The following is a 27964-nucleotide window of genomic DNA, read 5'->3' as shown; positions in this document are numbered from 1 at the left end:
ACACTTACACCTTAGTGCAAGTGATTGTTGTCTGCTAAACAGTGAAGACTGAACCCTCGATATTTTTTTTTATATATTTAAAATATGAATAGTGATAGATGGCATACAAAAAAGTATAGGGGTCTGGTAAAACAAGCAGAGGGATGAATCATTACAGTGAGTATGGGAACAGCCAAGAAGTAAAAGAGAGAAAATAGGAATGAAAGAAAATGGAGTTGTTACAGCAGATGAGAGAAAGAATTCAACAGTAATTTTGTCTTAGTTTTCTAGAATAGTGACATTTCTATAGATCTGGTTGTCTCATAATAATTCTGCTTGTTCCTCTGTTAATTAAACTGTCTGTAACGCTTCCACATGATTAGTGGGAGAGGTAGTGGTGAGTGAAATGTATTATTTTTTAATTTAACCAAGTTTTTTTCCTCCATGCAGTCACATGAGATGAAGGGAAAGGTGAAGAGTAAAATAAAAAAAGAAAAAGAGGGAGAGTGCTGTGTATTAAGTCTACAAAATTGTGCATGAAGTATATGAAGAGCATTATAGTATTCCAACTTCCTTCACTTTTCGATGATTAGCAGATGAGCGACTATCTTTCGATACAGACACAACACAGACAGTTTTCAGAAATAACCCAATAAGCTTACCATTCCATGAAATATTCATGGATTCCGCTAGTTATGATTATTACATTTAGATAGCTCCATAGGTAAATTACTAGCCTACAGTGAAGTTATGAGGTTAAACTTTGTCAGTTATTTGTATTGTACTTTTAGACAAAACACTTATTTTACTTTGCTTTAAATTCCTAAAAATGGTTGCCACTTCTGTACGTAGTGTTAGGAAAGATACTTCATTATAAAAGTACTTGTGAAAATTTGCTTTGCATGTGTACACACACTTGCAAAGTCTATGTTAGCATGGATATTGAAAAGTATGGCTGTGTTATAACCAAAGTCTTGAGTAAAGTTTGGGAAACTGAAAGAAGCCCATTGTGTGGAGGTGTGAACTGTGTGGTTAAGAAATTTGCTTCCCAACCACATGATTTCAGGATCATTCCTACAGCATAGCACCTTGGGCAAATGTTGCCTACTATATCTCCAGATTGATAGAAGAAAACTGAAAGAAATTTGTGTCTCCTTGTCTTGACTTTGCATGATTGTTATAAATGAATGATGGATGTCCTTTCCAATATCTGCAAAAATATGCCTGGCTATAGGTGAGGGTTGGTATTAGGAACAGCATCCAGCTGTAGAAAATTTGCCTCAGTAAACTGTCTGACCAATGCGAGCATGAAAAAGCATTTAAAATAATGACGTGTGTGTTTGAATCTCCTTAAGTTGATACTGTAGTTGTGAGTTTCACTATCATACAAGCAGTAGCTTTCATTTCCAGTGTTCTGTGAAAGTATGTTTGGCTATAGGGAAAAATTACCTTTCTTGAAAACAAGAGGGATGGTGACAGGAAGAATACCTAACCATCAAGAATCTGCCTCATTAAACTCCATCTGACTAGTGCAAACATAGACATGGAAACAATGAATGTTAACATGATGATGAAAGTAGAGGAAGCAATGTAGAGAATTAATTCAGGGTAATTAGAGAAAGTGTTGAATAAGTTTTAAACTTAATTGTAGCTGATGTATGTAATATTTAGTAAAATTAATTTTAAAAAAAGGGTTGCATCATAATTCAAAATTTTTATTATATAAACCTATTTATAGCAGAATTTAATAAATACAATAACCAAGTTTTATGAGATAATTGAAATGATATATAAGTGAATGTATTGGAATATTTATAAGTTAATATGAGGATTTTTTCTTCATGACAACAAGATTTGTTCTGTATTTTATTGTCAAATTATTAATAGTTTGGGTGTTCTAAACAGTGGCCAGAATATAAGCAGGTTGGATAAAGTTCAAGAAATTATTAGCTCTACCGGAACAAAAATTTCTCCCTCAGTGTGAAAGGCAGATTGTGTAATTCTTGTAAGAAAGGTATGATGCTATACGGTGGTGAGAAGTAGGTCTTGAATGCAAAGGATTTGAAAAGATCAGAAAGAAATGAATTAGGTATGCTTTACTGTTTGTGTAAAGAAGCATGAGTAAGGTGAGAATATAACTGGATATTAGAGATATCAGATGAAGTAATGTCGGCTGAGATTGATCTCACAATGTTGCATCTCACCAAGGGGATAGATGCTATGTGGTAGAAGACCCAACCTCTTGTTGCAAACAAGACAAAATGTACATTCAAATAAAGGCAGGAATGGATTGGTAGATGTTGGAATACATATATATATATATATAGACATATTTGAACATTTTGCCTATTTTGTACCTGTTAAGACCCCATCTGCTGCTCCATTTATCTTTTTCTCATTTCTTTGTTAATTGATGTTGCCACTTTTCCATTACATAGACAAGCACTATATGAATTATGTATTGTTTGTTTTTAAATTGTAAATTGCTTTATTTTAGATTGAATACCTAATTTAATATAAAAAGATACAGAAGTGAATGAAATTTAAATATACGCGTTTCCTTAGGATTGGTTATTAAATCGATTGACTTGATTTTTATGCAAGTAGCCTATGAGTTCCATGCATTGAATTGAGGGCAGTATGATTCGTGTGGTTTTTAACCCTTTAGCATTTAAACTGGCCATATCCAGCCCAAGTATTCTACCTGTTTTATGTTCAAACTGACCAGATCCAGCCTCTTACATCAACTCTACACTGTCATTCTAAAAATAAACTATGGCATCATTGTAATCTCAAAGCTATGAGATAATGCATGATTATTTCAAAACAGTGTGAATAAATAAGCATCAAATTTGATGAGTAATGTGAACGTTAAAGGGTTGATAAAGGGCTTAAGAACACTTTGGGTGTGGTTAATGTTGGCAGAAAGGAGGTCATAGAGTGAAGTAATCCTTTAAATGAAGGACATTTCATTTGTACTGTACTTTCTTATAAACACGACCTACATAGTATATCAATTAAAATGTCATCATGTTCTGCTAACTTGTACAAGAAAAATGCTTCCTGGTAGGTGATTACCATTCTGTAATTATACCGTTATGAAACATATTGAATAAAAAAAAAAAATGCAGATGTGATTGTGCAGTTGAGAAGTTTGCTTCCTAGCGGTATTTGGATCCTGGGTGTTTTCTTCTATAACCTCAGGCTGTGACCGAAGCCTTGTGAATGGATTTAATAGGCAGAGACTGAAAAAGGCTGTGTTGGTTGTAAACAAACATCATACAAATGGCGTTATTCATTTCCATATCTGACCAAGAGGAAATATTATCTTGCTAAGAAACAGTTGAGTGTTTGTAACTGGAAGACCTAAGGAAATCTGTTTCAACAAATTCATCTAACCCATGCAAGCATGATGGTGATAACTGTTATTTGTAACTTTTGGTATACAGTTTTTGTATAAAACGGCTTATATGAATGATTCTCTTATCACTGCTCATTTTTCTCAAAAGTGATTAACATACAACATGACTGACATTCAGCTAAATTCAGAAATGTTTTTGAAAGGTTTCTGTCTCTAGGTATATCTAAAATACTAATAAAATGTTTCAATTTCATTTTAGTTGAGTGGGCATAAGTATTTATGAATATCACAAGCAATGCAAATAAAATTGAAGTCTTAGAAATTTACTTGAATAGATTGGTTCCTGTGGTGTGTGTAGAAATTAGAGATAAGATGAAAATAGATTTTTTTTTTTTTAATTATGCTCTTCCTTGTGATATTCCCCAATGGTTTTAAAAACAAAGACAACCTTCTCTGAAAAGAATAATATTAAAAAGGAAACCTACAGAAATTCTTCAACTAAGTATGGTGTTATGGTTAATTTTCTGGGTGGTTTTTGACTGAAATTTATTTTGTGTGTGTATGTGATTTTTTTAAAATATAAATTTTGATTTCTTGTTTGTATGTATCCATATTTTACTCTACTGTTTTGTGTGTGTCAGGGTGCTTTATTTTTATTTCACTTGGTAAAGTTTTGTATAAAAAAAAATGTAAATTACAGCTTCTTCAGTAGTATTTACTTGTGATAACATAGAAAGTGATAAAAATGGGAGCAATTTAAGTAGATGCAATTACGTTTTTACAGGTGAATGTCTGATTTAGCATGGGATGGGTGTAATTTGGGTTTTAGAGGTTTGCTAAGTCATAGGTGTTAAGAGTAAGCTCCCAACCTTTATTAAGTTTATGAGAAGTAAAATGTTATTGTGTGATATTTGCATCGTTTAACATCGGTTTTTCCTTGCTGACTTGATTTAGAGAGATCTGCTGCACAGTATATCATCACTTCTCATCTTCTGTCATCTTTTCGGTGTGAAGCAAAATCCTGTTATCTAACTCACTTGTTTCCGTCTTACTTTGCTAATATTAGGACGAGGCAGTTTTTCACTCATCCGTCTTAGGCTTTTTCTATTATGTCTGAATGCAGTCATATTGACCGATTCCTTTAGTGCCCATCATTATGCGATGTTGTCTTGTATGCTATAGTAAATGGTTGAGTGGTGATCATGATTCACTCTCTGACCTCTATTAGTAACTCATAATAATTTGTCTTGTTTTTTAAGAATTGTTCATTAATCTGAACTGGTAAAATTTGCACCTCTTTGTAGGTGAAGATTTAAGTGTATAAATGAATGTAACCAATTTGAGATTCTTGCACAGTGAATAGATATTTAGCATTGAAACCTACCATATTCAGCCGAAGTATCCTACCTGCTTCATGTTCAAGCTGGCCAGATCCAGCCTCTTACACAAACTCTACAATATCATTCTAAAAATAAACTATGACATCATGAAATCTCAAAGCTATGAGATAATGCATGATTATTTCAAAACAATGCAAATAAATAAGCATCTAATTTAATGAGTAATGTGAATGCTAAAAGCTTAATAAAGGGCACATTTTGAATGTGGTTAATGTTGGCAGATAGGAAGTCATAGAGTAAAGTAATCCTTTAAATGAAGGACGTTTCATTCAATGCATGGAACTCATAGATTATTTGCATTAAAATCAAGTCAGTCGATTTAGTAACCAATCTTGGGGAAATATATATATTTAAATTTCATTCACTTCTGTATCAGTTTATATTAAATTAGTTATTTAATGTAAAATAAAGCAATTTAAAGTTAAAAACTAACCATACATAATTCATATAGTGCTTGTCTATGTAATGAAAAAGTTTACATTTGATATCTAAAGTATCAGTTTCATGGTAATTTGTGTAAAAGTGGGAGGTAGGAAGAATCACAAACAGCATATGTATGTTTTATTTTCACGTGGCTAATATAATATAATTTTCTGAATTTAGGCAGTGAGAATCACACAGGGTTGAACTTTGTCACTTGTGTACAAGTATATGAAAAAATATAAAAATTTAATTTTAGAATATTTTTTTTTTAAATTCTGTTTTAAATTTAGCCCTGTAAAGCTTTACTTACAGGTATTTGACTTCAAGCATTTTACACAACTTGATTCTGATCATTTATATTTCCAGAAGGCAAAAACTTTTACAAAATGAAGCTCGGCGTACCAGCAAAAAGTTGAAAAATGCTGCAGCAGTGTTGCTGTCATCAGCTAGTAAGTGTCTTTAGAAATACTTATTAAATTTATTTCTTTAAATAAATAGAATCACTAAATGGATATGAAAATGACTTAATGATTCTTATCCTGTCATTAGTGATATCTCTTGTATCTTGACAGTGCTGCATACTCTAATTATACCCATCTTGGATAAAATAGATGGTTCTTCCAGCACATTTCTAGAAATGTGCAACTAACTCTTAACCATTGTAGCAGAAAATTAACAACTGATAAATTACATTTACTTTGTGTATGAATAAATATATATGTATATTTGGGAAGAGGTTTACAATTGCAGAAATATGTTGGAGATTGTCAAGTATTAACTGGTTTCTATTCATCATCATCATCATCATCATCGTTTAACGTCCGCTTTCCATGCTAGCATGGGTTGGACGGTTCAACTGGGGTCGGGAAGCCCGAAGGCTGCACCAGGCCAGTCAGATGTGGCAGTGTTTCTACAGCTGGATGCCCTTCCTAACGCCAACCACTCCGAGAGTGTAGTGGGTGATTTTATGTGCCACCGACACAGGTGCCAGACGAGGCTGGCAGACGGCCACGCTCGGATGGTGTTTTTTATGTGCCACCGACACAGGTGCCAGACGAGGCTGGCAGACGGCCACGCTCGGATGGTGTTTTTTTTTTTATGTGCCACCGACACAGGTGCCAGACGAGGCTGGCAGACGGCCACGCTCGGATGGTGTTTTTTATGTGCCACCGACACAGGTGCCAGACGAGGCTGGCAGACGGCCACGCTCGGATGGTGTTTTCTTATGTGTCACCGACACAGGTGCTAGACGAGGCTGGTGGACGGCCACGCTCGGATGGTGTTTGTTACGTGCCCTCAGCACGGAGGCCAGTCATTGCGGTACTGGCTACGGTCACGTTCGGATGGTTTTCTTATGTGCCACCGGCACTGGTACCACAAGGATACAAATTCCATTGATGTTCATCTATTTTGATTTGGTTCGATTTGATTTGATACGATTCGATTCGATTCTCACTGCCTCAACAGGTCTTCACAAGTGTCACAAGAAGGAAGGTATGCACAGGTGGACTGACTACGTCCCAGGTAGGGGCCACGGATTATGGCTTCACTAGTCTTGCCGGGTCTTCTCACGCACAGCATACTTCCATAGGTCTCGGTCTCTAGTCATTTCCATGGTGAGACCTAACGTCCGAAGGTCGTGCTTCACCACCTCGTCCCAGGTTTTCCTGGGTCTACCTCTTCCACGGGTTCCCTCAACTGCTAGGGATTGGCACTTTCTCACACACCTCTCTTCATCCATTCTCGCCACATGACCATACCAGCGCAATCGTCTCTCTTGCACACAACAACTGATGCTTCTTAGGTACAACATTTCTCTCAAGGTACTAACGCTCTGTCGAGTAAGTACACTGACATTACACATCCATCGGAGCATACTGGCTTCGTTCCTCACGAGCTTACGCATGTCCTCAGCAGTCACGGCCCATGTTTCACTGCCATGTAGCATAGCTGTTCGTACACATGCATCATACAGTCTGCCTTTTACTCTGAGCGAGAGGCCTTTAGTCACCAGCAGAGGTAAGAGCTCCCTAAACTTTGCCCAGGCTATTCTTATTCTAGCAGTTACACTTTCAGCGCACCCACCCCCACTACTGACTTGGTCACCTAGATAGCGGAAACTATCAACTACTTCTAGTTTTTCCCCCCGGAAAGTGACAGAAGTTGTTTTCTGCAGATTTTCGGAGGTCAGTGCTCCAGAGCACCTGCCACATACAAAAACTATCTTCCCAGTTAGCCTACCTTTGACATTGCTGCACCTCTTATGTGTCCATAGCTTACACTGGGTACATCTTATAGAGTTTCTACCTACACCTTTTCTACAGATCGAACAGGGCCATCTTCCTGATGATATTTGTGGGTTTTCTACCTTTCTACTTATTAGTACTTTGGTTTTAGCTAGGTTGACTCTAAGGCCCCTCGATTCTAAACCCTCCTTCCACACCTGGAACTTCTCCTCCAGTTCTGATAGTGACTCAGCGATTAGAGCGAGGTCGTCAGCATAGAGGAGCTCCCAGGGGCAACCGGACTTGAATTCCTCCGTTATTGCCTGGAGGACTATGATAAATAGGAGGGGGCTGAGTACTGAACCCTGGTGGACCCCAACCTCTACTTTGAATTCTTCTGTGTACATGTTGCCAACTCTAACCTTACTTACGGCATCTCTGTACATGGCTTGCACAGCCCTCACCAGCCATTCATCTATCCCTAGTTTCCTCATTGACCACCAGATGAGGGATCGGGGGACCCTATCAAAGGCTTTCTCCATGTCAACAAAAGCCAGGTACAGGGGCTTATCCTTGGCTAGGTATTCTCCTGCAGCTGCCTTACCAGGAATATAGCATCAGTGGTGCTTTTCCCTGGGACAAACCCAAACTGCATCTCATCTAACTAACTCTCTCTCTAATTAGTTGGGCTAAGACCCTCTCCGTAACCTTCATTACCTGATCCAACAGCTTGATACCTCTGTAATTATTTGTATCCAGGGCATCACCTTTACCTTTGTAGCAGTTGACTAGTATGCTGCTACACCAGTCATTGGGTATGACTCCTTCGTGTATCACCTGGTTGACTATACGGGTGACTAGGTTATAGCCGACACTGCCAGATATTTTGAGCATCTCTGCAGTAATTCCTGATGGGCCTGGGGCTTTCCCTGTCTTCATGCTCCTAACTGCCTTAGCTACTACGGAACTATCAACTCGGATAGCTGGTCCCTCTGTTGGGTCAACATTTGGCAGACTCTCTTTATCCCATTCATTTTCTTTATTCAGCAAACTTTCATAGTGGCATCTCCAATTTTCAGAATTCAGAAGTCGATATGACAAAAAACCTGTACAGAAATCTCGTCCACCTTCAACTTCACCTGTCTCACTGACTATGACCACATCATCAGCCACATCGTCCTCTCTGCCTACAACTCCACAAAACAAAGTGACAGATAAACGTCTCTGTAGAACTGAAATCAAGAAACGCAGGGCAGCACAGTTGGCTATTGGTGAGTTAATCAAATGACTAGTAGGTATTCATCTTATAGCATATGACTATTTGGTTTGGCAATTTTAATTTTATGCTTTTTCTGTTTTGATAGTTATTTTCAAATATAACTTACATTTAAAAATAGCTCTGTTCTGCAGTTTACTTTTTCTGTGATAGTTTTGTTGGACCTAGTAGTCAGGAAATTTTGGTCTAGAATCCTTGAAAATAAATTATACTTCTTTAATATTTTGGAAATTATCTTCAGAGAAACTGCAGCATGTTTGCATTTGTCAGTGTACCAGCACTGGCAAGAAGGGGAGATAATTCTTAACTTTGCTAGATGTTATGCAGTTTGACCTACTTAAATATCGAGTTTCATCATTGTTTTACATTTCTCTGTGCTTACCTTTATGGCGTAAGTCAGTTCCTATTTGGAGAACACTTTGCTGTATCTTGCATTTTTGGCATGAGTTCTACAGCTGGATACTTTTCCTCGAGACCAACCAATGAGTGCATGATATACATTCTATTGAAGCACTAATTCTAGAGACGTTTCAAGACTAAAGAGTTCTCTCTACATCACTATTTTACACTGTTTCTGTTTATTCAATGTCAAAAAACGAAGTTGATGGATAAAAGAATAAAGGGAGAAAACCAGAATGTACAGTATGAAAAATGAAAGGAAATAACTACATGTTTGTTATTGGTACAGCATGAGCTACATGATAGAGGTAGAAAGTGATAGGAAGGGGACAAGGTGATGTCAATACCGAGTGGTAGGGACGGGTCTAATGGCGGGAGAAGAGTGTGTGTGTGTTGGTTAGTAGTAAGGAAAGAAAATTAGATATAGGTGTATATAATGTATTTTCTCTTTTTTCCTCAATTATTTAATCTTGGAGATATTGATAGGCTAATAAGGAGTTGTATTTAATAATGATAAATTAAATTGGTACTATTTGAATTGTTCATTGATTTTGTTTATTTAAACAGCATTTTTAAGCTTATTTTATTTTTTTTTTGTTCACAGCTCTGAAGAAATTACCTTCGCGTTCTCTTTCATTGGGCAGCGGCAGACTTGGAAAGCGGAGGTTTAGAATGACCTCTGAATCCTCTGGTTTGAAAGATGCTTCGTCTGCAATGAATTTTCCTTCATATACTTTTAAAGAAATGAAGGAAGCTACATTAAGGAAAAGACGTGGGGAGAGTGCCTTTGATATCAATAATATTGTCATTCCGTATAGTATGGCTGCTTCTACCAGAGTCGAAAAGTTACAATATAAAGAAATAGTAACGCCAAAGTGAGTTTTTATAAATAACTTTACCTATAGAGAAATATAAGACAGGGGAAACACTGCCATTATGAGAATATCTCTTGTAGGATTGCAACATAGAATTAGATCATTACCCAGTAAATACAATAAGATACCTTGCTTAACTCTTTAACATTTAAAACTGGCTAGATCTAGCCTCTCAAACCTATCTTAGAATATTATTCTTTAAATAAATTCAAAACATGAATAAATAAGCATGACATTTGACACAGTAATTTGAATGCTAAAGGGTTAAAAAGTACCTGCTGTTCAGTATTTGAGACTCTTAGGGACCCTTTTGCTTGAAATATTTTACTTGTATTTTAAAAACACTGTAATTTAATTATAATTCACTTCATCATTGAACAATTGTAAACTTCCACGATTGTAGTTTCTCCTTGTTTTTCTTGGATTTTTTTGGTCAGCTTTGAGTTTATGAATTTAAACTTCCAGTTCATGGGTTAAAAGGTTAAATGTATCCAAATAAATTTATTGATGTAATGTAATTTTAAATCATTTCTTAAATTTCATATCTTTATAAAGAAAATATTATTGTTTACCAGGTGGCGAGAAATTGGAGAAGATTCTTCTGAGTCTAAAACTGAAACTGAAGGAATCAATTCATCTGTAAAGTCTCCTTGTACCACAATAAAGGAAGCTATTTCTGGCAAGACCAATGGTATCATAGTTCCAGCTCATATTAAGAATGAAAGTGATGATGAAACTGAGACAAATGATGCTGAGGATGATGAGGTATGGTATCATACAATTGAATTTATTAAAAATCATTAAGAAAAACAAGATTAGTGAAAATAAATTTAAGAACTTTACAATTGTTTTGTTCCTCTCTAACTCCATGTATTTATATAACTTTTTTCTTTTTGAAGATGTTGGATTTATACTGAAAAAACAAGATTTTGCATATAAAGCATAATAGATTATTCTAGCTTGCTTACTGCAATTTTTTTGGTCTTCAAAATAGTACACATTGTTAGTTCATGGCTCATGTAATTTGAGACAATTTGTGTTGTAAAAGTGCTGTTGTTGCAATATATCCTAGTAATTTATATGGATAATATTCATCTTCACATAAACTTTTGATATTAGCCACTATACTTAAATAGCCACTTGTGACAGTAGCACTAGATTAATGTCTTATGATTTCTATGTTTTCTTCATAGACTCATCATCATTTAATGTCTGTTTTCTATGCTGGCATGGGTTGGATGGTTTGACATGTAGTTGGCTAGCTGGGAGTTGTCCAGACTACAATTGTCTGTTGTGACATGGTTTTTACAGCTGGATGCCCTTCCTAACCCAACCACTTAAGTGCGTGCTGGGTACTTTTTATGTGTGTTTACACAGCACTGGCATGAGTTCTTTTTAAGTGGCACTGGCACATGAAAGGACAAGCCCATGTTTATGGAGGACACCGGTTTTTACTTGATGAGTCTTATCAAGCACAACAAATTGCCACATTTCCCAGTCCCTTGCCATTTCCTCAGTGAGGCCCAGTGTCTGAAGATACTTTCTCACCACTTCGTCCCGTGTCCTCTGGGTCTATCCCTTCCACAGGTTCCTTCCACAATTAGAGCTCGACGCTTTATGTTGTTGTCCCCATCCATATGCATCACATGACCAAATTATTTTCAACAAATTCATTATCCAAAAGTTTTTCAATCTAAGCAAAATCAGTTCAATTTGCCTTATTCTAGTTGTAATCCTTTCATGTCATGCAAAATATTGAGGATGTTGATAATTCTAACTAAATTGGCCAGAATCATTTTACTCTAATTGATTCACTTAATATAATGAAATAATATTAGTGATTGTATTACATCCTTCTTTGTTATAGCTGTTTTCAATAGTAGTTCAGTGATGAATATTTGAATATAATAAACTTTTATTTCTTTCCAGCTTCCCATAGAAGATCTATCTGATGAACTTTACATACAGCGGCATGCAAAGTGTGAAATTCAAGAAAAGAAAAGATTTGTATCATATTTTCAACATGGCAGGCGCAGTAATCGCTCTGTGAGGTTAGATGATTCTGATCCAATTTCTCCTGAATCTGTTAGCTTAATGGACAGCAATTCTATGGTTGGTTCTCCGACTCACTCATTGACTTCTAGCCGTCATGGCAATGAAAGCTTACACTCAGTGGCATCACAGTTTCCCCCTCTACCACCTTTGCTACAATTACAGGTTCAATCCCCTTCCCAGTCTGTTACAAACCCAAACCTACACAAACATCCTTCAATGCAATCTGTCACTGAGTCAAAGTCTTTCTTTGCATCAATAGACGACGCATCTGATGAATTAAAACAGCTGGAAAACCAACAAAATGTGTTAGACAAATCCTCTTTACATCGTGAAGAAATGGGGGATGTCAATAACAAACACCAACAGAGTCTGCTCACATCCTGTCAGTCAGCAAGTGGTTCTAAAAAGCAGTCTTTTGAACAAACTCTTTTGAAATCAGAAGGAGCAGAACATTCTCATCAGATGCTGGCAGGTTATAAGCTATCGCCAGCATCATCAACACTTCATCATTCATCTAAGTTGACTCCTCCTCAAGCTTTTTCATTAGACAGTTGTTTACAGACTCGCCCTTCTACTCCAACCACTTACTCTGCTGGTCAGTTACTAAGATGTAATGACGAGCAGATTGGTAGACGCCGGAGTAGTTCTGTGTCAAGAACAGATCGTTTTTCATATGATGATGAAAACATGACCATCTCTCATGAAATGTTTGAGCATTTATGTGTTGAACCTTGGGTTCCACGGACATTCCCTCTTAGTGAAGAAGACGTTGAAAAATTACATATAGGAAATTCCTCAGTGGAAGTACAGAAAAACCCTTCAACGACCTCTCCAGAAATTTCTCAAGCTGAACTAGCAACACCTGGAAGCAGCCATCCATGCTCTCCACTGCCCAGCAGTTCCTCCGCTTCAACTACTGAGGATGATCCCAATGATCCTGAGTGGAAGGTCATTGGTTCTAAATCTGGTATAGTACTTCGGCTTGCCAAAAGGTGACTCCAACTCCTTGGGATGGTAGGTGTTCTGATATAGTGGCACTGCTAGTGTTACTGCAGCTCCTTCCCATCACCATAACTGCCATTACTACTACATCTACTACTACAATGACATCCCTGCTAATTGGTTTAAAGATATGTCACCAACTTGCATATAAGGGATGTAGTTAACTGGATTCTCCTTGGAGTTGACTAATGGTACGAGCAAAAAGGCATCATTGATGTCTTACTGGTGATGATGCTGTGTTCAGCTAAGCAAGCTAGCAAATATATTTGCTTCCTCACTAAGAGATGCATTAATGGAGAGAAAAGTAATATGTATGACCAAAAGTAAACACTTAATGCCCCCACTCCCTACCCCTGTGCCCTCAATGTTTTTGATCCCAATTCTTAAGTGATTTTCTTTTTATGGTTATGTTTCTGTTACACACATACACACACACACTCTCACACACAACTTTGATGGATGGAACTTTATTTTTCTCCATTTTTGTTCTCTTCTTCCTTAGTTTCCAGGTATCCTCTTGAATAGGTAGAGGAGGTAAAAAAAATACTCTACTTACTCTGCCATGGGTGCCCCTCCATAAAATCTATTGAGGGAGGTTGAAGAGAGGATAGGTGATTGCAAGTAACTTTGGAGAAGTGCTATATGACAAAGGTGAAAAATCTTAATAAGCAAAACTTTTTTTAATTCTCTCCACACCCATTTCCTTTTACCTTTACAGTTCTCGGATATTTGCCTTATCTCTTTGTAAAATATAACTGTTGTGTTTGTTGGGGGCTTTCGGAATGGCTTGATAATATTTCTTGAAGTTCTACTTGAATTAGTATCATGAGAGTGGCTGGATTTCTTTGTTTTTTTTTTTCTTTTATTATTTATATATTTTCTATGCTCTCTTTGATCAGAAAATCGTCTAGTACTAAAATGGAAAAATAAATAGTTTTAGAGGTTTAAATATTGTTTTTCTTTCTTTCTGTTAAATATTTAACTTTTTTTTTCTTTTAATAAGGGAGTGCCCTACTTTTTCTATCTGTTCCTTCTGTTCTTTTTTCTTACTTGGACTACTGCTGGCAGTAAACCTTAAGATCATCCTGGGTGTTGAACATTGTTGTTTGTAATCCCACTTTTCACTTTATATTTTTTTTTAAGTCTCTTCCTGTTCTCGAACTATACCAATCCAGATTTGTGATTCAGTGAAATTGCAAAAAAAAAAGACAAAAAGGAAAAAAGAAAAAATTTAAAATTACAATGTTTGGTATTTTAAAAATTGAATTAGATGTATTCCCTGTTTTGCTTCTTATTAAGATCTAAGTATTGAAATTATTGTTTTTGTCTTTTTATTTTCCTTATGCATGGGATCTACTTCAATTTAAAAACAAAATATTGTCAGTTATATGACTAATATTCACTTTTTATCTATCTTATCTCTGTTGGAGATGCAATGTTCAAAAGGTAACTTGAATTTGTTCAGTATAATATATAATTCACCATTATCTGATTCATCAGAGGGATTTTACAAAACCTTAAATGTCACCTCTACCCCCAAGGACTTCCTTATGTATATTTTATTATTTCCTCCCTCCCTTTCTTTCTAATTTTTTTTCTTTGCAATATCGTAAATCAAAATAATCTAATATCTATAGCAACTGTCTTGTGCTCTCTTTTCTCTCCAATATTGCTGGTACATCCAACCACTCACTTGCCTATTTCCTGGTCAGTTAGCTCCTAATCTTTCAGCTTATCAAGTTCATTATTATTAAAGGAGGAGGGGGAAGAAGAAAAAACAAAAATCAAGCTAAACAAAAAAAAAAACTTTCTTTGTCATATAGTGCTGCCTAAGGTTGGTCAATAATCTTATTCCCTTTCTTTACCTTAGTTATCACTTCATCGGTCCATTTCTACACAAGTGGAGTTGTGATTGTGTTTCAAATGCAGGTTTTTTTTAACCAACCTGTTTGTCATAACCCTGTCTTGTATTTTGATGTCTGGAATAATTTCTAGGAAATTAAAGGAGGAGGAGCTATATACTTAATACTGCATTTAGTTAATTCATCTGTGGAATCTGACTAATAATTATATATTAGTTCATTATGTTTGGGGCTACAGTTTTGGGTTTTTTTTTCTTTTCCCCCTATCCAGTATATTTGGCTACAAGCTAACTTTAGTATCTCCTAAAAAAAAAAGTCGTAGCTAGCTCTGCCTCCAATTTAGCACTCCCAAACTGTACAACTTTTATGTTGAAATTTGCAAAATAGCAAGCTAACATAAAAAAAAAACAGCAGAAAAACTTTAAAAAAAAAAAACAAAGGAAAAAGAAAAAATCAATAAAAGAAATTCTCGTATCATTTGTGTTATCATTCTGTTTATTATAACTGGTATTTTACATTGTTTTAATTTCAATGTATTGCTGTTTGAAATTGCTTTACTTTTAAGTAGAGTATTCTCTGGGGTTCTAGAAATTGGTGCTGTAAGCATTAATTTGACCTTTATTTTGCTGTTTCCAGATAAATCCAATCTGCCACTCACTATCTGATTACATGGCTTATGTTGATTCCATCCCTTTTTTCTCCAACCTCCATCTGCTTGAGAGTCTTTCAACTTTTAATCCTTATACATTCTTATGAACTACATGTAGTCTTCATCAGTTATGATGTTGGTAAAGTGGTTAATAGTGACCGGGGGGGGGGATCTGTGCCTATGCAAGTCATTGGTAAACACCTGTAAAGATTTTGAACATTAAGGGTCCTGAGTTATTAGTGACCGGGATCTGGAATGGTGCGATAATATATAGGGCTAAAACTTGCTAATTTCCATCCAAATATCAATGTAATTAATAGTTGTCAAACACATTTCACATTAAATATTCCGGTTACAAAATTATATAATTTTTTTTTTTCATCAATTTTGTAAACTATTTTCCTTAAATTTCATTAACTCTAGTATTCACATTATTTTGGTAAATGTAATGCTTGTATAATCAAATTGTTGTGTATTAAGCATGCATTACATTGTAGCTTTGAAATTTCAATGATGTTTTTCTTTATTTTTAGAATAACATTGTAGGGTAGGTGTATGAGGCCTGATACGGTCAGTTTAAATGCTAAAAGGTTAACTAATTCATAAAGCAGTAATGATGCAAGAATAAAGTAATTGTTTTTATATCAAAGTTTTTATTAATCATACTTTCTAATTTTATTATTGTTTAATTTGTAAGGCAGGGGAGCAATACGTTTGCTGCCCTACAATTTGCAGAAAGGTTAATATTCAGAATTATTGATGCAAAGGTCTTCAAGCATTGCCTGGTGTGAACGTAGAGGTATTTGTTACTTGAATCATTATAGTAAAAAACAACCCCAGCTTCAACAATTAAAATATCTTGTAATTTTGACAAATCAGTATTTTTTTACATCAGTGTATTTTTGCTAGACTGCTAAGTTTTTGAGATACTCTAAAGCAGTGAGGCAGACAGATAAATACACATGGTGGGCTTTTGCAGTTTCCACTTGCTTACAAAGCATTGGTTGATGTGGGGCTATAGTAGATGACACTTGCCGAAAGAAATACATAATGGATCTGAATTTGAAACCACAATAGAAAAAACAAAATCTCGTTTCAGTACCTGGGCTGCTGGCATGCTAAGATCATCACCTCTAAGGGGTTTTAGGCAATTATTAAACCTCAGTACTGAGGTTTATCAATATAAATTTATTAACGAAATGCTGAGACGAGTTACGTCCCTTCCTTATCACAAATTGTACACGCGCTGGATTGACTTCTGCAAAGTTTGTTGACGAAAGTAGTTGAAGCTATTGCATTTAACATTATAGCTGCTACATATGGGATTGAACTCAGAACTGTAGTTGCAAAGCATACTTCTTCACTATTCATAAACTGAAATTTAAAACTGCTAGAAGCACTAAACGCAAACTGTCAACTCTTTTATTATTGTTACAGCAGCAAAAATTAAGTTGGTTTTTGGGTTCTCACCAGAATAACTGGCAGCGTTTATATATTAAAAAAAAAATGTTGGAGGTACTTGGCTTCTGATAAATGGTTAAAACACTGAAACATTGTCTTATTTTTCTTTGTGCAAAGGAAACAAAATATATATTTTGCGTCTCTATATTTGTCTGTTTTCAAGAGAGCTTTAAAATACATTTAGATTGCTACTTTTAATTTTATTTTCGGTTTCTCATACAAACTGTGTGCATAAATATATGTATGATATACACTAATCCCACGACTATCGCGGGTGTTACGCCCCCTCCCCCGCGATTGGTGGAAATCTGCGAAGTAGAAGCAGTACTGTGCTTATATATTTTTGATTTGTATATATTTTATTATAAATGCAAAACAACACCACGGAGGAATCGACATCAGCTTAAATAATGAACACGATATAGCAAGGGATTATCAATAATATTAATACGCTAACTTTTTGTTTTTGTACGTTTCTGTGTTGTGTGTCACACTTCAAAGAAGTGGCAAAGCGAGAGAGAGGATGTGTGACAGACAGTGAGTGGTGACGGCGTTCATTGCAAGAGAAATAAGTATACACATTGTTAAATCAGAAGAGGGGGTACAAAGGGAGAGAGAGAGAGACAGTAGATACTTACACAAAGCAAATATTGGATGTCAATTTCTTTATTAACCATGAGGTTGAGAAAGAGGGGACGATCCGAGGATACACAAAAACATTGGGGTCAGAGTATCGAATGAGACGCCCCCCCCCCTCCAAAAAAAAAAAAACAATTCTAGTCAGTGGCAAAGCAAGAGGTAGAAAGAGAGGTGAAAACTTCCTTGTGGACTATTTGATACTTACTGTCTGCCTCTCTCTCTCGGCATACCAGCAAACCATAAAATCGCACCAGCCAACATCACCTCTACCGTCAAGCCCATCATATATATATATATCTATATATGATGTGTGTGTCCCACCACCATCATTGCTTCACACCGATGTTGGTGCGTTTGCGTCTCTTATTTAGCTGTTAAGCAGAAAAGACTGATAGAATAAGCACTAGGCTTACAGGAAATAAGTCCAGGGGTCAATTTCTTTGACTCACAAGGCCACCGTCAAATGAATGAAACAAGTAAACGAATAAAAGAATACCAGAAAAACGTTTCGTACCGCTAAACCAAGAAGGTCCTTTGAATATGTACGATGTATTTTAAGGTTAAATAGTAATTCTGTTTACGTTTGTATAACAGATATTTTTGTTGGATTATAGTCATTGGTGTTACATTATTTTCTCTGTCACATAACTTTTGTAGGCCTGAATTTTTGTGGGGAGGGGGCCAGTTGATTAAATCGACTCTAGTACACAACTAGTACATAATTTATCGAGCCCCAAAGGACGAAAGGCCAAGTCGACCTCAGCAGAATTTGAACTCAGAACATAAAGACAGACGGTTATAATATATAAACATTTCTCATGGCACCAGTACACTGTTTACAGATGCTTACATTTTTTTGTTTTCTGTGAATTTTTCACGGGTCCAGCTTGTTGTATATAAATATCTATCATCAAATTAACAATGAGATATATACACAAACACAGTTACCACCAACATATCATTTTATCACATATTAGGATTTCATCTGAAATTTAAAATCATTAGGAAAATAGGTATTTCAGTTTTCTACTATACCTTCTTGACCATATCTGCTATTTTAATGGAAGTAAGAACATATGATATTCATGTGCTTTTCAAGGATATTAATATTATATGTGTATGTATGAAAACATTTCTTCACTCAGTAATAAAAAGAATTATATTTGCATGTTCAAGTCCATCTTGGTGGCAATAATATGAAGATAATCAAATGGCATGACATGCTACCAATTCTGTTCTCCAATAACTTTCACATGCAAGCAATAATAATGTGAAGAAGCAAAATGGCAACATCATAATTTTTATTTCCGAATAAATGTTGAAGCTATAATCTTGATACAAGATGCAATATGTATGTATATATAATGATCACTGTAGGAGTGTATGCAGCTGTAGTAATAATTTCCAAAACTTAGTCATCACACTTTACTTTTAAACATTTCATTTAGATTGAGGTTAGCCATTATCGTGCAAACCTGTGATACACTAGCCAAGATGGTAGTGTGACTGGGGGAATACTTGACTGCTGTTTCTAGCAGCCCAATGACTGACTAGAACAATGTTTCAATATTTTTTTGCCTCTCACTCTATTTTGATTTTTTTTTTAAATAAAAGAAATAGAATCCACCACAGCATATATCAGGTATATATAGATGTAGTTTTAATTAAAATTATTGCGTTCACTTTTTTCATGATCCCTTTTTTGAAAGTAATCCATGCTCCACCAAAAACAGGTGGGGACATGCACTCTATCCTGAGAAGCCCTGGAAAGAAGTTCCTTCTTTGGCTTTTGGAGTGTGTTTTGTTTAATTTCTTTTCAAAAGCTTTGAAGCAAATGTTTATCAATAAACATACCTTAATGAAATATACACAATAAAGTCATTTTAAAGCTGTTCTGTGATTGTCAAGTACAATGTTTACAGAAGTAAAATTATATTAGAGAACAAAACTTCAAATCCAAATTATATTGAGCTATCTAATAAGGCCATAAATGAAAATAAAAAAAAATTCCGTCTTCAATGGGAAACATATTTTCATCTCTTCTGTGAAATAATAAAACCTAAAATTCATTCTAGAGAATAAAATATTTTTTCATTGGTCAAAATCCATGTATCCTATCATTTTCAAACATAGCTAAATTCACTTTGAACAAATAAGAAGGCTGGCTAGATCTCATAGTTACGGAATTTTTCAAGCATTGGACAGTCATCTCTTTTGTGCCATTGTGGACATTTTTCGAGTTTAGCTGGACATTCATCTGAAAGAAAAGTTTTTTTTTGTTTAAATTATCTTGCAAGATTACTTATGAAAATGTGATTAACCCGTTTGATACCGACCCGCTTGAGACCTTTTGGTTCTATGGTAAAAACATTTTAAATACAATTTAAATTAATATTTTCCATCAAAATTTCATAATTTATTTTCTAAACAGCAGCTTAATTACAACAAATTTACTTTACCCCTGGTTCTGTAATAGAAACTTCTACATTTGAATGTGATTTAAATTAAACCCTCCCATCAAAATACCATGCTACTTTCTTTTTTAAACATCAACTCAATAATAAAGTTACTTCACTAAATTCTTCATTATTTTCAAGATTATCATCAGAAATGTGGTAACGAAGGTGTTAATGATACAAGCTAAGCTAATAGATTTAAAACCGAATGAATTGACAGGTACCTTGTGTTACCTTCAATTAGCTCTGTCAGTCATTTGATGTTACAGTTGGCTAAATGACAAGGTATAATTCAGATCTGTTGGTCCAATTATACTACACCAGTTTAGAACCATATTGTGATGAATTGTAAGGAGAGCAACATGACAATCTGAACAACTATTTTTGTCACTATCTACTCTGTTTCTGTATGCATGTAGATTCTGGTGCTGGACACAGTATAGCTGTTGCTTTTGTAACAGTGATTAAGGCTTCAGCTATTTTTTCTTTTTGGCTGGGTTAAGTAAGAAAGATGTTTTGGGAATGCTCTCATAATAGTTTTTACTAGGTTCTTCGGTGATAATTTTCAGTTCTAAAATCAAGTTAGTACAGAACAGATTTGTGTTGAAAATATATCAGGTAAATTAAAGTGTGAGTTAGGAAGATCATATATCACATACCTATGATTGAATCATTTGGTAAATTAAAACAAGTGCCCAATTAAAAGCAAAACATTTTGTATGAGCTCTGAGCTGTGCAAGGAGTGAGTTGACACTAACATTTATCATAATCGTTTTAACATCCACTCTTCCATGGGTTTGATTGGATTTGTTGGGACAGATTTTTTATAGCTGGATGCTCTTACTGTTACCAAATAAGGTAATATTTCCCCCATAGCCATGCAGAATATGCAATACATATAAAATTTATGTATTCAGTTGCTAATTCCACATGTACTCAGGTAGCATAAAGATGCTATTGTATGAAATGTACATGGTTTGAAACTGAATAGCAACAGTAAATTCAAAACACATGTATGTGTAACTACACATATATATGTTATATAATATTTAATTAGAGCATCATGGTTCTGATTTCATATCCTGCCTCTAGCTCTTACGTGTAAATAGAACATATACAGTAAGAAGCCAAACATAAAATGTGTCAAGATTCATTTTTGCCTAATTAAAAAAAAATTACATTATTGTTCCAAACAGACAGGTAAAGTATAAAAACTGGTTCATTACCTTCTGCATTGTTCTTCACTTGAAAAGGTTTAGGTTTTGTACTTGCCCAGTGCATTGACTGCAAAAATGGAATATATAAGACATTTTGGCAAGAGAAGAAAATGGAATGAAGTGTAGTGCCAACGTTAACTGTACATATTGGATTACAAATGATTTTATCGAAAGTTTCAAACCTCATGAAAAATAAAAATACTGAGTGGGTGTTCTGAGCAAGGTACATAACTCTTCATATTTCCTCACAGATCTGTTAACATTTAACTAAACACGCAATTTCCAACCAAACTCTCAAGTGTTAAGTTGGGCGAAGAAAAAATATCTCTTTACTCTCTTTTACTCGTTTCAGTCATTTGACTGGCCATGCTGGAGCACCGCCTTTAGTCGGGCAAATCGACCCCAGGACTTATTCTATCGGTCTCTTGCAGAATCGCTAAGTTACGGGGACGTAAACACAGCATCAGTTGTCAAGGGATGTTGGGGGGACAAACACAGACACAAACATATATACACACATATACATATATACGACGGGCTTCTTTCAGTCCCCGTCTACCAAATCCACTCACAAGGCTTTGGTCGGCCCGAGGCTATAGTGGAAGACACTTGCCCAAGGTGCCACGCAGTGGGACAGAACCCGGAACCATGTGGTTGGTAAGCAAGTAACTTACGACACAGCCACTCCTATGCCTATAAATAAATAAAATTAAAATCCTACAAAACAAATGTTAATTTTCAGGTTTACAAACCCATCAGCTATGTCTCAAATGAAGTATCTAGTAACATTCCAACCAGTCTTAATTTTGTTTTACTCTATTTCATGTTACCCCATGTTGGAAAACGTTGGTATATTCTGGATTGGTTTTTATATTGAAGTGGAAGTAGCAAATTGCTATTCGGTTCCTTGAGCAAAAACACAAAGCAATCGTCATCATTTCAATAAATATATATATATATATATTTTTTTTTATTCTACTTGTTTCGGTCATTTGATTGCAGCCATGCTGGAGCACCACCTTAAAAGGTTTTTTTTTATTTAGTCGAAGAAAACCCTGGGACATTCTTTGTAAGCCTAGTACTTATACTATCAGGCTTTATTGCTGAACTGGTAAGTTATGGGGATGTAAACACACTAACATCGGTTGGGGAAAACAGACACACACACATACATATGTATGTACATTTACGACAGGCTTCTTTCAGTTTCCGTCTACCAAATCCACTCACAAGGCTTTGGTCAGCCCGAGGCTATAGTAGACACTTGCCCAAGGTGCCACACAGTGGGACTGAACCCGGAACCATGTGGTTGGTAAGCAAGCTACTTACCATACAGCCACTCCTATGCCTTCTCATATATACACGATGAGCTTCTTTCAGTTTCCATCTACCAAATCCACTAACAAGGCTTTGTTTGGCCTGAGGCTGTAGTAGAAGACACATGCTCAAGGTGCCATGCAGTGGGACTGAACCTAGAACCATGTGGTTGGGAAGCAAACTTCTTACCACACAGCCATCTCGGCATCTATAGATAGTTTTGCAGTAAACTAAATTTGATATATTGATTTCATTTAGATACATAGTTCTAGTTGAGACAAAATGATGGGGCTGTGACATTTATTCCTTTCCTAAAAGTGAAATACTTGTTCAACCTGAACCCAACCACCATCCAACAGATTTATAATCAAAAATTTTTTATATGTTATCATCATCGTGTTTTAACATCCACTTTTTGTGCTCGCATAGGTTGGATGGAATTTGTTGAGGTGGGTTTTCTATGGCCAGATGCCCTTCTTGTCGCCAACTCTCACCTGATTCCATGTAAGATATTTCCTCATGACTAAAATTTTCATAGAAGAATGGAAATAGAGGACACCACTAGCATGATGGTAACACTCGTTTACAACTATCAAGCTGTGCAGCTGCAAAGAGACAGTATTGTGCACACACACACACCCATAGACCGTTTTAAATCAAATTCAATGACTGGCATCCGTGCTAGTGGTGCGCTAAGAGTACCATACGAGTGTGATCATTGCCAAAGCAACAAGCTGGCCTCCATGCCAGTGACACGTAAAAAACACCATTCGAGTGTGATCGTTACCTACATTGCCTTACTGGCACTTGTGCTGGTGGTACGAGAAAAAAACATTTGAGTGAGGTCGTTGTCAGTGCTGCCGGACTGGCTCCTGTGCAGGTGGCACATAAAAAGCACCATTTGAGCATGGCCATTGCCAGTACCTCCTGACTGGCCCTCGTGCTGGTGGCACGTAAAAGCACCCACTGCACTCTCGGAGTGGTTGGCGTCTGGTGCAGCCATCTGCTTCGTCAGACCTCAGTCAAATCATTCAACCCATGCTAGCATGGAAAGCAGACATTAAACAATGATGATTGACTGAGACTGCTCTTAGATTTATAGAACAAACTTCCCATTTTAAAGAGATCTAAATTAAAACCTTCCATTAAAATTTCATGTTAATTTACATCATAAACCCTTCAGCATTCAAACCAGCCACATCAGGCCAAAATATTTAACCTGTTTCATGTTGAAACTGGCCAGATCCAGCCTCTTACCCCAACCCTACAATGCTATTCTAAGAATAAACAAGCAGATCACTGGTATCCTGAAGCTACAAGATAATGCATGATTAATTCAAAACAATATGAATAAACAAACATTGCATTTAACAGAATAATCTTGAATGCTAAAGGGTTTGCATGAGCATTCAGCTTTTGCCAAATGACCTGCACAAATGATTTGTTTAAAGTGATCAAATGTTTGTACTGCAAATTAGCTCAGTCTTTCCATCAAATCAATGTTGTCTGAAAAGGTGCATTGTGCACCATGCATCAGGTGTTGAAGTGACTGCAGAACAATGTAAGATGAAGTTTTTTTGCTCAAGAACTCATGCACCACCAGATCTAGGAATTGAAATAATGATCACTAACTAGATCATGAGTTCAACACCCTAATCATTAGGCCATGTGCCCTCTAACATACATACACACACACACACATATATATATATATATATATATATATATATATATATATATATATATATATATAAAATAAAATAAATGCGCCCTTTTAAAGCCTAGCCAGGCTCATGGGCTCGGTTTCCCGGTTTCTATGGCGTATGTGTTCCCCAGCTGGATGGGATGCCAGTCCATCTCAGTGTTACTCATTTTTGCCAGCTGAGTGGACTGGAACAACATGAAATGAAGTGTTTTGCTCAAGAAAAAAACATCACCCCGTCCAGGAATCGAAACCACAATCTTACGATCATGATGCTGACACCCTAACCACTAAGCCACACACCTCCACACAAATATATATATATATATGTAAAATTTGTTCCTTACATATCTTTCAATGCTGTGGCTCTTTGCAATGTCTGCATTGGGGGCTCCAAGTGCAACTGGATTCCCACCACTATGCTGGGAGCAGACTGGATGATAATATTCTACATGGAATTCTAGACTTGCCAACAGCCACCACATTTTCCATATAAGCATAAAAACCTAATGTTTTTAGAAGTGGGTTATAGGAAATGGTGGTTACAAATGCTTGTTACTTAAATGTTCTTTAGCTATACTTTACATCCACTCCAATTATGACCATCCTGTCGGGGGGGGGCAGAGGGGTGTGTAAGACTATATTATAAATCCGACCTTTTCTTATTTATGGAGTTAAAAAAAGCTTGTGGGTTCAGTTTTGTTTAACCGTAGTTTAGAGTCAATCCAGCCGTGACTATCTTGTCATTTTGGGGCTTATGCAGTTCTACACTAAAGAATGCAACCTTTCCTTATTTAAGGAGTTAAAAATGCTTGCTAGTTCAGTTTTGTTTAGCCATAGTTTAGAGCCATTTCAACTGTGAAGATCCTCTCTTTTGGGAGCTTATGGCTTATGTAGGACTATAATATAGATTGTAGCCTTTCAGTATTTAAGAAAGTAAGGTATAACATGAGGAACATTTAGCCATTATATCTAGCAGGTTGAGTTACTGTATAGGACAGTTATGGGCAACCTTGGACGAAAAGCGGGCTGCACGACTAAAAAATTCAATGTAAATTTTCATTAGGTGTGCCATTCATAAAGGCCCTCGGGCCGCAGGTTGTCTATGACTGATGTAGGGTCTCTCTGGCCATCATTTAAATTAATCTCTAATTTTAGCTTCTGTCAGAATTCTCCGATAATTTTAATCAAAATCTTAAATAGTTTTACAGAGTTATTTCCCTTACATCTTTTCCCACTAACTTACCGAATAACTGTTTTGGAGGCGAGATACTGTTATTGTATCTTTTATATTTCACTTGTTTCAGTCACTGGGCTGCTGCCATGCTAGGTAACCACTTTGAGGAGTTTTACTCAGACAAATCGAAACCCAGTACTTATTTCTTTTAAAGTTTGGTACTTATTCAATCATTCTCTTTTTGCGAACCGCTAAGTACGATCACATAAACAAACAAACACCGGTTGTCAAGTAGTGTGTATGTGTGTGGGGGGAGAGCTAACAAAGACAGTCACACATATCGGCTTCCACATAGTTTCCGTCTACCAAATTCACGCACATCTCCTTCGCTATCCTCTGGAGCAACGCTTTTTCCATTTTGTCTGCTGGTGCCGTGGGAAATGTTTCTATATAGGCGTAGGAGTGGCTGTGTGGTTAGTATCTTGCTTACGAACCACATGGTTCCGGGTTCAGTCCCACTGCGTGGCACCTTGGGCAAGTGTCTTCTACTATAGCCTCGGGCCGACCAAAGCCTTGTGAGTGGATTTGGCAGACGGAAACTGAAAGAAGCCCGTCGTATATATGTATGTGTGTGTATATGTTTGTGTGTCTGTGTTTGCCCCCCCCCCAGCATCGCTTGACAACCGATGCCGGTGTGTTTACGTCCCCGTAACTTAACGGTTCGGCAACAGAGACCGATAGAATAAGTACTAGGCTTACAAACAATAAGTCCTGAGGTCAGTTTGCTCGACTAAAAGCGGTGCTCCTGCATGGCCACAATCAAATGATTAAAACAAGTAAAAGAGTATATTGCGAGAGGCAAGATTCTCTGTTAAGCCATCATGCACATTATAAGCTTCAGAGTATTTATGAATAGATCGTATGTTTGTTGTGATGTTCATAGGCATTGGTTGGCTACTGAACCCACAAAATGAGCTTCCCATGCAAAGACCCATGCCGGCGTTATTGTGTAAATAAACAGGATATAGTAAATAAAAAATACAATGTGTAGTTTTAGTTATCACAGTCAAGGCCATGCTAGAGAAAAAAGAAAAAAAAAGTAATCTTTTATCCTAAGTGGTAGATAACGAAAGTAAGTTTTTAGGTGAAAATAAATTCACAGGTGAAAATAAATTCATAAAGCTACTTAGGCTCAGGTATGGCTGTGTGGTTAAGAAGTTTGCTTCCCAACTACATGGTTTTAGGTTCATTCACATTGTGTGGCATCCTGAGCGAATGTCTTCTACAATAGCTGCAGGTTGTAGAACCAAAACCTTGTGAGTAGATTTGATAGAGGGAAACTGAAAGAGGTGTATGCACATATGTATATATATCATTATTCAGTTTTCTTTCAAGATTTCTTGCCAATAGAGAAAGGGTCAATTTCTAACCTAGATCCAAGGTTCCTTCATTGGAATTTCAACAACAGAGTATTTTTGTATATATGCATGTATGTATGCAGATTTGTATGTTTTGCTTTATATATGTATACTTATGCAACTCATATATACTTAAATGATAAACTTCTGGAAAGTTTTACAGTTCCAGTGATGGCTCAGATCTGTAGTCTTCGAATCGGCTTTCTCCTTTCTGGTTTTGAGAAGCCTAATTTCTCAAGATTGGAATTTAGGCAGTGTGATACATATCTCAGTGCCCCAATAATTAAAGGTATAAACCTGAACTTGTAATCTGGATAGAGTAGCTGTACATTCCTCAATAGTTCAGCATAGGTGTTCTCTTTTTTGCTGATCTTTAGCTTTATGTTAACATTCGTTGGGCAGCTGATTTCTACAACTGTACATAGTTTCTCTTCTCTATCCCAAATTACTATATCAGGTCTATGTCTGTGTGTGTGTGTGTGTGTGTGTGTGTGTGTGTGTGTGTGTGTGTGTGTGTGTGTGTGTGTGTGCGTGCGTGTGTGTATACAGTTGTTTTGACGTCATGTAATCGTTGTAAACAAACAATACAAACGATGGTGTTTGTTGCCACTTGTCCAGGAAAAACATGTATTGTTGTGGAAACAGGTGGGGCTTAACAATGGAAAAGGCATCCAACTGAAGGGGAAAAGGTGCCTCAACAAATTCTGCCTGACCCATGCAAGCATGGAAAAGTGGACATTAAAACACTGTTCATGATGAGGCTGTTGTATAAGATGTATGCTTAAAGTTCTGAGCAGCAAGATGAACTCAAGAACTCTGTGGGTTTAAAATAGACTTCTTAACCACACTTCCACACCTGTAATGTTAGAATTTATCATCATTATTATGTTTGAAGGCAGTGAGCAGGCAGAATCATTATCCCTTCAGTATTCAGATTATTCTGTCAAATGTAATGCCTTTTTATTTACTGGCAGAATCGTTAGCATGCCAGGCAAAACAATTAAAGGCATTTCATCTGTTTTTAAGTTCTGAGTTCAAATTCTGCTGAGGTTGACTTTGCTTTTTATCCTT

At 36.2% G+C, this 27964-nt stretch overlaps 2 protein-coding genes across 7 annotated transcripts in view; one reads left to right on the top strand and one right to left on the bottom strand.

Moving 5' to 3' along the window:
- LOC115211033 (KAT8 regulatory NSL complex subunit 1) overlaps window positions 1–15267 on the top strand; it is an 86279-nt gene extending 71012 nt beyond the window's left edge. For all 5 annotated transcript variants that reach the window (XM_029779891.2, XM_029779893.2, XM_029779890.2 and 2 more), the window contains exons 5-9: window positions 5530–5612; window positions 8468–8659; window positions 9668–9938; window positions 10514–10703; window positions 11868–15267. In XM_029779891.2, coding sequence (XP_029635751.1) covers window positions 5530–5612; window positions 8468–8659; window positions 9668–9938; window positions 10514–10703; window positions 11868–12989 — 1858 coding nt within the window. In that variant the 3' untranslated portion in view covers window positions 12990–15267. The remainder of the gene's footprint in view (window positions 1–5529; window positions 5613–8467; window positions 8660–9667; window positions 9939–10513; window positions 10704–11867) is intronic.
- Window positions 3561–27964, bottom strand: part of LOC115210749 (J domain-containing protein) — a 44705-nt gene continuing 20301 nt past the window's right edge. Inside the window, exons 4-6 of one of the 2 annotated variants that reach the window (XM_036502246.1) lie at window positions 21289–21346; window positions 19757–19863; window positions 3561–3571 (exon numbers count right to left, since the gene is read on the bottom strand). In XM_036502246.1, coding sequence (XP_036358139.1) covers window positions 19772–19863; window positions 21289–21346 — 150 coding nt within the window. In that variant the 3' untranslated portion in view covers window positions 3561–3571; window positions 19757–19771. Of the gene's footprint in view, window positions 3572–18890; window positions 19864–21288; window positions 21347–27964 lie in introns of those variants that run through there. The other variant, XM_029779462.2, reaches the window with a different exon arrangement.

Source organism: Octopus sinensis, linkage group LG4, assembly GCF_006345805.1.
Source record: "Octopus sinensis linkage group LG4, ASM634580v1, whole genome shotgun sequence".
Taxonomy (NCBI): Eukaryota; Metazoa; Mollusca; class Cephalopoda; order Octopoda; family Octopodidae; genus Octopus; species Octopus sinensis.
The sequence above is the reverse complement of the archived record's forward strand: the minus strand, read 5'-3'. Positions and strand labels throughout refer to the sequence as shown.